Below are 9,960 nucleotides of genomic sequence, written 5' to 3' on the forward strand. Positions count from 1 at the left end.
AGGTATGCCAACAAATAGAAGAGTGAAACCTCCAACCGAGAAGAACCGACATAACCTCCAACATCGAAAACATCATAGAAGATGCGAGTGAACTCCGTTTTTGATGAACTCGAGCTTGTCATCAAGATGACCATAAGCTCCAAAACTCACAAAGAGAAGAACCAAACAAGAACCAATAAAGATGATGCAAGGATGCAATGGTTTGAGCTCTCTATGAACGATACGATCAAGCTACTCATCGAGAGCCCCCCTTGATAGTACGATAATCGATCCTATAACCCGGTCTCCCAACTACCATCATGAGACCGGTAAAATAGAAAACCTATCAAGAGCAAACCTTTTCCTTGCACATGGTCCACTTGAGCTAGATGATGACGATCTTGACTCCCTCAAGTTGGACCACCTTTCTTGGTTGCGTTGGCTCGATGAAGACTAGTTGATTGCTCCCCCATACTCCACTATGGGTGAGCCACTCTTCCGCACATCTTCACAAGTCCATTGTCACCACAATGGACGGCAAGCTTCAAGCATTTGATCTCTTCATGATGCTTCACTTGAACTTGCACACCGCAACATCTTCACAAGTCCATTGTCACCACAATGGACGGCAAGCTTCAAGCATTTGATCTCTTCATGATGCTTCACTTGAACTTGCACACCGCAACCTAACCCCACAAAGAACTCTCACTAAGACCATGGGTTAGTACACAAAGCGTAATTGACAATGCTTACCATACCATGGGATCGCTTGATCCCTCGGTACATCTTGTGCGCTTTGTGTGTTGATCAACTTGATTCACTCTTGACTTAGTCTTGATCAACCTTGACTCTTTCCAACTCTCTTCATTTGGATGATGTCTTGAAGGTAAACATGAATGATCACACAATCTTCTTCTTCAAGACATGCTTGCAATAAGCTCAACTCTCACATGACCAATCTTTGGATAATTCCTTAATAACACATTGGTCACCACATAAACTCCTTGAAACCACCACATGGACTTCAAGAAATGCCTATGGACAAATCCTTCAAATATAACTCAAGGCAATCATTAGTCCATAGAGATTGTCATCAATTACCAAAACTAAACATGGGGGCACCGGATGTTCTTTCAAAAGGGACGGTGGGGTTTAACTGCAGCAAGCCAGATTTGACTCAGCGGCTAACCTGAACTACTACTGCAAGTAACTCTGTTGAGGTGGCACACACGAGTCCACATATTCACCATTTCAATACACCAATATGGATCCGCTCCCGTCTCCCTACGAGAACGCCATCCATAGCACTCACGCTTATCTTGCGCATTTTAGAGTATCCACTTTCACTTGTCTATGAACTGTACAGGCAACCCAGAAGTCCTTTACCGCGGACACGGCTATTCGAATAGATCATTTATAACCCTGCAGGGGTGTACTTCTTCACACACGCTCTCGCCACTTACCACCATGTACATGTCGTGTATCTCGGCAACCTTCAAGCGGAAGCCTGGCGAGGGAGTCGGCCACGACCTGACTAACCACACAAGTCTCTAGTCCAGGTTTATCGCCTATTCGGGTTCCATCCGCGAGGAGATCTGGCCGGGGTTTCACTCAAAGCCCCAAACGATGTGTGCAGGGATCCCGAGACACCAAACGGGCGCCCGGTACACCGGGCCACGGTGTATCTACCGCATCATAGCCCACCCCTTGGGTCAGCGCTACACACGGCCTCCAACACATAACCTACAAACACCAGAAACTAGTTGCAACTCCTGGACAGAGATCAAGGCGATTAATAAGTTGAGAGGGTCCATTGGTTTCGGGCCCAACGCGTGGTAGTAGCTGTTCATGGATCACAAACACAGAACTCAGTTCCTGAGGACGGTTTCAATGAGACAACCCACCATGTACTCCTACATGGCCTCTCACCGCTACCTTTACCAAATCGTGTTCACACAGTTAGCTCACACAGAGTAGGACATGTTCATCACCATTCCAATTCATCCCCGATGAATCAGACCTGACTCAACTCTAAGCAATAGAAGGCATGACAAACAAGCATGAATGAGTAGGCACATCAGGGCTCAAACAACTCCTACTCATGCTAGTGGGTTTCATCTATTTACTGTGGCAATGACAGGTCATGCAGAGGAAAGGGGTTCAACTACCGCAGCATGTAACAGTTGAATCGTTGTTGTCCTAATGCAATAAAAGAGAGCAGGAACGAGAGAGTGGGATTGTATCGGAATGAACAAGGGGGTTTTGCTTGCCTGGCACTTTTGAAGATAGTATAACTCTTCATCGGTGTCATCGAACTCATCGTCGAAACCACGTCTACTGAGAGGGGACAAACACCGGCAACAGAGAAAGAACACAATCAATGCAATGCAACAATATGATGCATCATCCTGACATGTCAATATGATGTGATTTGAGCTAATGCATCTAGCAACCAGATTAAATGAAGTTGGTTTGAACCAAAGGTTCAAATTCAAACTCCACATGTGGTTATTTAAATGGCATTCACTTAATTTGTCCTAGACAGTAGCCATAAGTTGTTCTAACATGCATGAAAATGCCATAAACAGATTCTTTGGATTTTTCTGATAATTTTTCATATATAAATTATTTCATTTGGAGTTACGGTTGAATTTCTATGAATTTTTGAAGCTTTGCTAATTTTCTGGAATTTCCTGGATTATTTTTAATCCAGAAAATGGTTAATGGTGTCAGCACTGTGCCACACCTATGGCCACGATGCGGCAACGAGATGCTCTCGGCCGCGGTGGGAAATGGAGCTAGGGGACGGGCGCGAGCACGAGAGAAGAGGGGAAAGGAAGAGGGGCTCACGGCGAGTGCAGAGGGCGTCGAAACGGGCTCGGGGAAGGATTGGAGTTGGCGGGGCGGCGAAGTCGATCTCGCCGTCGGGAGGTTGAAGACGAGCTCGGTGAGGACGTTCGGGGGCTTCCGGCGGGGCGTGGCTCGGTGAGGAGAACGAGGGAGACGCGGCGGTGTTTCTGGGATCAGCGGCAGGGCGAGGGGAGTGCGGTAGCCGTGGCGACAGCGAACGGCGGCGACGGTGGCGCTTGGCTGCGGGAGAGAGAGCGAGACAGAGAAGGGGATGAGGGCGAGGGAGAGAGCAAGCGGTTCAGGGTGTCGTGGCGCTCTTGTCGCCCTCCAGCTGCAGCGGCGGCAAGCAGGAGGTGGCCGCGCGCGCTGGCGTGCGGAGGCCACACGCCCCTGCCTACTGGCGCGAGGTAGGGGATGACTAGCGTGGCCAGTCGGCTGGGCCGGCTTGCTGGGCCAGAGCAGATTGGCCGCCAGGTAAGTGGCCCATGTAGGTTCCTTTTCTTATTTGTTTCTGTTTTTCTATTTTTCATATGTGTTTTGAATTTGGTTTTTAAACTAATTCAAGTTGGTTGCTTCTGAAAAATATTTGTGGGTGCAAACTATATTATTACAGAGCCCCACCTCAAGTTTTAGAATTTTTAGAGCAATAAATATATTTATAGGATTTATTTGCTCCAACTCAAATAGGTATTGCGTTAATTCAAATACCAAAATGTCCTGGAAAAATATGCATCATCTCTGGATATGGTTTTCACCTTTTTCCATAAATCATGAACATTTTTGCAGACCAATTTGGGTTCATAGAAAATATTTTTAAGTTGAACCTATTTGCATTGTTTTGGTGCTAGGGGTTTGACCAATCCCCATTTCAAGTTCATTTGAAAATTAAACATGATGCTCACACGACTAGCTAGCCTAGAGCTTACCAGAACTAGGGATGTGACATCCAAGGGCCGCCGCTCCGGCGGGGGACCGGGGCCGGGGCCGCCGGGTACTCGAGCGGTGGCTCGTTGCCGCCCTCGAGGTGCTCCAGGATGAAGTGGAGCGTGCGCCCGGGGACGCCCTACCACAGACGCCGGTCGTCGGTGTTGTGGCGCCCCCTCACCGGCGCCTTGTTGGTGGAGGCAAGCTGCTCCTCGTGGCGGCGTTGGAATTACGCTGCCCAGTGCGCGTGGTTGTTGGCAGCGTACTCCGGTCGGCCCCGCACCTCCTCCGATAGGGAGGCCCGAACGCGTGTGATCTCGGCATCGGGCTGCGGGGGGACGGGGACGCCACCAGGCGCTGAGCCTCCACCACCCCGGCACGCGCATGTCAGGCAGCGCCGGGTAGTTCGCCTCGTGGAGGAGGTAGGCCTCCCACTCATGCAGGTGGCGGTGGCCGAAGCCGTTGGCCGCAGCTCCATCGCCGGGAAATCGCTCTCCCATCGGCGGGTTGTGGATGTGGTGGCTGTAGATGGAGAGATGGGGGCGTCGGCGGCGAGAGAGGGAATGCGGACGAAGGAGAGTGCGTCCACCGGCGAGGGAGGGGCGGCTTTTATAGCGGCGGGGGAGCGGCAGACGTGTGTACGCGTGGCGCGCGTCGCCTCTCCGTTGTGCCGCCCGTGAGGAATCAATGGAAGGCTGACTGGCGCAGCCTTGGTATTGATTCCCCGCAGGAAACCGAGGCCATGAGGTAGACGAAACGCACCCGGTTGCTGACTCGGCGGGCCTGCCAGGTTTTCGCGCCAAAAACATTTCCCCGAGCGCCCCCCAGCGCGCCGGGTTTGGCCTGGGTCCGCCAGCACCAAATCCGGCCCTAACCGGCGAAAAATGGGCATCTAGGGGCGCGACTGGGCCGATTTTTCTGCGCCGGCGATAAAAAAGGGCCCTGGGGGCTTGTTGGGGGCGCGGCTGGAGATGCTCTTACTCTAGAATATTAATGAGATTCGGACAATTTTTAAAGTATAGAAAACTGAGCCGACTTTAGAAATATATGCAGGAAAATCACATGGTTGCATCATAGATGCTGTAGGAATTAATCTATTGGCATCCATACTACTTTCATGTTCAAAATGATTTATTTAATTATTTATTTATTGTGGTTTCTATCATCTTCCAGGAGTTGGATACAAGTTAATCGATCTAACGTCTGAAGCGCAAAAGTAGAATTTTCATTCCTTCTAAATGTTTAAGAGTGGAATACAATGATAGAGCTCCTTGTGTGGATAATAACCATATTACTCGTGTGTATGTGTTGTCCAACTTGTCATAGGTTGAACAAGACAAATCGAGAGAAATTAATTGTTAATGGTATGTATTAAAGCCATCAATTGTTGACATTGGAAACAATGGGAGGGAAGACAGGTGATACTTTTTTGAATATTGAATCACTGTTACGGCCAACGCATTATATTGTCACCATTACAACACAACAAATTCAGAAAGTAACCGCAGGAACAATATAAACGGCAGAACAGAAATGCATATCAAACACACCAACCATGCACGAGTGTGCATGTACGCCTGCATGTCTCTAGACACCAGTCGGAGCAATGGTGTCGTCGTCGCCGACGTTCTCCTTGGAGAGCTCCTCAAGCGACTTGCCCTTAGACTCTGGCACCAACAAGGAAAAGAGCAGGCCCAGGAAGTTTGTGCCTGCGAGCACAAAGAGTGCGTTGCGCATGCCGATCCCCCGTGAGTAGCCGGTCTCGGGCTTCTTCTGGTCCTGCGACGCATACAGGAACCCGAACGCGCCGATGATCGCGCCCGCCTTACCGGTAGCGGCAGAGATACCGTGGCATGTGGACCGGAGCCTCGCAGGGAAGATCTCGGCTGGCACAATGAAGGTTGTGCTGTTGGGGCCGAAGTTGGCGAAGAAGAAAGTGAGCCCGTAGAGCACGACGAAGCCGGTATGGTGCCCTGGCTTCACCAAGTAGTCGTAAGGTATGGCGATTGCGAGCATGAAAATGGTCATCATGGTGAATCCCATGAGCTGGATCCAAAACCTGCCGATGATGTCGATGAAGGCGACGGTGAACCAGTAGCCGGGCACGGTGCCGCAGAGCGCTATGAGCGCTTGGGCGCGGGCGATGCGGTACAACTCCTCCAATGCATTCATAGTCTTGGCCGGCGGGATCCACCCGATCTTGGTGAAGATGTCCTTTTGGAACAGGTTCTGGCTGTAGAAGGCCACATCGAGCAGGAACCAAGTGCTTGTGGTCGCTAGCAAGTGCACCCCGTGGCGCTTCATGAACTGTCGCGAGAAGAGGCCCCAAGTATCACCAGTGGCCCGCTCACCCTGCACATTCTCCTCTGAGATCTCCTTGTTGAGCACCTTGGACATGTCTGATGTGGCTTGCTTCGTGTTGCCGGCGATGAGTGCTGTGTACCGCGCAGTTTCGGGCATCTTCATGCGCCAGTAGTAGGTCAGGGCGGCCGGGATGGTGCCGAACATGACGATGATGCGCCACACGTAGTCGGCCTCCGGGCCAATGGACGCCGCGGCGTCAATGTAGAATGGCGGTGCAGGGAATGCATGTCGGAATGCGGACGAGACGATGATCGTGACAATGGTACCAAATAGGATGCCAAACCCCTGCATGGCAAACACAGCGGCGATAAAGGTGCCGCGGGTCTTCTTGTTAGCATATTCCGACATGATGGTGGCGCTCAGAGGATAGTCGCCGCCGACGCCGAAGCCAAGCCAGAAGCGGAAGAAACATAGCGTCCCCATTACGCCCTTGGCCTCGTGTCCAAACGAGAGCCCGGACGCGATGGAGCAGAGGACCATGAGGATGAGCGTGAAGCCGTAGACGCTCTTGCGGCCGAGCTTGTCACCGAGCCAGCCGAAGAAGAGCTGGCCGGCAAGTGTGCCGCATAGGGCCACGCCGTTCACGGCGGCCGACACGTTTGCCGGGAGGTGGCCGGGCTCGTTGAGGGCAGGGTCGGTGTAGTAGATGCGCCCCAGCAGCTTGGTGACGAGGGCGATGCAGAAGAGGTCGTAGGCGTCCGTGAAGAAGCCCATGCCGGCGATCACGACCGCCTTGAAATGGTACAGTTGCGTCTTGGCAACATCGAGTGCTTTCAACACGTTGAGCTGTTCAGTCGCCATGGCCGCCGGCGATCTCTCAACTAAACTTCGTCTGCTGCTCTCTTGTTGTGTGCTTTGTTCGATGCTTCTAGTACGTATATATACTATTATATAGGCATAAATAATGCAAGGTGAAGGTACATATTGTGCTAGTTGCAACGACGTATATAATATCATATGTACGGCATCGCTTGTAAAACAACGGATTGTACATTGTCAAGATAGTTCTTACAAAAATATACGCGGAGTCAATTGTCTTGCCTTGAGAGCTACAGCTATGTCGGGCTACATTTCTGTTATTATTAGAAGGATTAAGGAATGCTAAACTTAAGTTTATCAGGTTTGACTTTCAAATTTAGTACTATAGAATTGTGGAAATAAAAAATAATGAAGCCAGATCATGGTTATGCTGGGAATATACCTGAAAGAAACATATTGTACAGACACAAGCAAGCTTTGCGAGAAAAGGTCAAGATTATACGGTGAGTTGTATCTTATGTTCTCACTACCGGCATGGATTTGGTGACCTTTCTTCAGAGATGGAGTTAATTTGTTCTCTCTATAACTAGTACATGGTATGGCAGGAAGAAGGTAGGCACTCCTCCGATTTCATCAAATCAGAAGCAACAACAAAAAAACAGAATTTCGACGATAAATGGATGCAATGCTAGGTCTTGCAGACATAGGCATACAAATATAATTAGTTCAATTGTTGTTGCTAGCTTGCTAAAATCTAATTTCATACTTCAGCCAGTTTCTGAACAAAATACATATGCAAGGGCTATATGTTCAGAACATTGGTCATCTGTTACATAAAAAGGCCATGCTTGGTTCACATTGTTCTAGAAATGTAGGAACAAGGGGGGGAGGGGGGGTTGTTTGGTTGTAACCAATGCAAAAAATAGCGTGCTATGACATAATAGCGCAACCCTTAAAATCAGCTATAGCGAAGCTATATCGCGCTAAGGCAACGCTATCTCCACACTATAGCGAACAATTGTACATTGATTTCATTTAGCAAGACTGCTCAGAACGCTATAACGTGCTATTTTTTTATTGATTGTAACACAGAAAAAATGAGGAAATATTCTTGAAGGATTAGGTGCATAACATAGTAGTCACAGAAACAGAGGAGAATTCCCAACTTCAGAATTTAGATAAGGTTCTGAACAAAATAGCATGCAGCAACCATACGTTTAGAACATTGGTAATCTGAAATATGAAATAAAAACTACTAAGTGTGTTTTTTTTTAACAAACTACTAAACATATGCAGATTTCGCAGCAAGCAGACAGGGCAGCATTGAAATCCGTATGCCGTACTATTTAAATTGTTGACTTATGTCCTCCTTTCTCTTCGTTTCTCTTTGCCAAATTGCAATCAGTTGGGCGAATCACAGCTCATAATATAGATGTGGACAGTAATTAGCTTATTTAAAACCCTCTCAACGGAAGAAGAATATGTGAAGATCCGAATATGCGGGGGAACCTTGCCAACTTGTCACTAGTTTTGTAGTAGTAATAATTTGTAGTATACTCGAGCATGACCTGGTGCTGGCCTCCACGATAATACTGCCGTAGTTATGAAGATCACGCAGCTTAAGTAATATAGAGGGATATATTCCATCTGTACCACAGCTTGCAACATGAAATGTGACCATAGTTATCAATTTTCCTCAGGAACGGAAAAGTCCGCCTTTCGATCTGTCAACTATTGTATTGTATGAGTTTAATTTTGGACGCGATCCTCCAAAATAATTGGCGCGACTCGCAAGCTTAGCTAATAAGGGTGTCCACTCCTGCCATCTTACCTGTAGAACACATGGTGTCGTAGTTTATGCGATTAAAAATATTTGGATGAAATGTACAAGAACACAATCATTGATCCGGACAGTATTTATCAAACCCTTATCTACAACAGCTCTTATCGACAACAGCTTAAAACAAGGAAAGATTGTGACAGTACAACAACCGTAAGCTCAGCATGAGAGATTATCAATCACAGCTTACGGAAACAATTGGCTGTGTTAAATATAGTATACAATTAAGTTTTGTCAAGTCAGTGAGGTGTGCAAAACCTTGATTGTTCTCACTAGAAGGAATCCAGAACATTTTATATATTGGTTATAGTTTTTTTCTTGCGTGGTATATTGATTATAGTTCTTATCTTAATATAAAGATTAGAGAAACGAAAAGGACGGCAGGATAGGAATGTTTTGTGTAATGCCGGGTCATCTTGTGCTGGTTAGTATGGTCATGGTGCGGTTCAGTTCGTTGCACTGTACATACTAGATGTTGATTCGTGTGCAGTTGTCAATTACTTTAAAGAAACTGTAGACTTTTGGCCCTCTAGCGGTTACTGAAGGCTTATTTATATCACTTCTGCTTCAGTACACCCCCTAAACACAAAGACGGCTCAGATTAGCCCATACCTCTTCATAAATAAGGGCATGATAGGCATTTTTTATAAACTCTTTTTTTTTTAGAATCACGTATACGCTGTACATTAACGGACGTGCACACCCTGCCGTGCTGGGCTGGCCCATTCAGCACATTCATCCTTTCTTTTTTTTTGAAACCGCAAAAAAGGTGCTTGCTGCAGGATTCGAACCTAGGTCCTTCAACAATTAGCACAGCCGCAATAACCAGCTAGGCAACCAGACCTCTAGTATCAAGTAAGTTTTTTTATACTTGAAATACAACACTGGAAAAGCGCAACATTTTCTGGTTGTTTTTTCCATTTCTTTTTTGTCTCTTAAATGCGTGAAGTTCTTATAATTCGTGATTTTTTTAATCGAAAATGACGACAAAATTTCAAATTCTTGAATTTTTCTTTCAAATCAGTGAACTTTCTTTCCCCAAAATTGATCAGTTTTCTTCACAAATTCGTGAACTATCTCGCAAATTGGCAATTTGTTTTTGAAAATTGTTGGTCTTTTTTATAAATTAATGAACTTTGTTTCTAAATCAATGGATCTTTTAAATTTTGTTAATTTTTTTCCAAATCAATGAACTTAATTTGAATTATTGATGAACTTTTTTCAAAAATCAATAAAAGAAAAGA

At 47.0% G+C, this 9,960-nt stretch overlaps 1 protein-coding gene across 1 annotated transcript; it reads right to left on the reverse strand.

Annotated features, from left to right (window-relative positions):
• Positions 1-5,174: 5,174 nt before the first annotated feature.
• LOC109745937 (inorganic phosphate transporter 1-2-like) lies at positions 5,175-7,122 on the reverse strand. The gene has a single exon (XM_020305050.3). The coding sequence runs from the start codon at positions 7,072-7,074 to the stop codon at positions 5,341-5,343; it is 1,734 nt and encodes a 577-aa protein (XP_020160639.2). The 5' UTR covers positions 7,075-7,122; the 3' UTR covers positions 5,175-5,340.
• Between the last annotated feature and the right edge of the window lie 2,838 nt (positions 7,123-9,960).

The sequence above is a fragment of the Aegilops tauschii genome, chromosome 4 (genome assembly GCF_002575655.3).
Source record: "Aegilops tauschii subsp. strangulata cultivar AL8/78 chromosome 4, Aet v6.0, whole genome shotgun sequence".
NCBI lineage: Eukaryota > Viridiplantae > Streptophyta > Magnoliopsida > Poales > Poaceae > Aegilops > Aegilops tauschii.

Coding starts and splice junctions, on each gene's coding strand:
- LOC109745937 (XM_020305050.3), bottom strand. CDS start 7,074: ATGATATTATATACGTCGTTGCAACTAGCACAATATGTACCTTCACCT.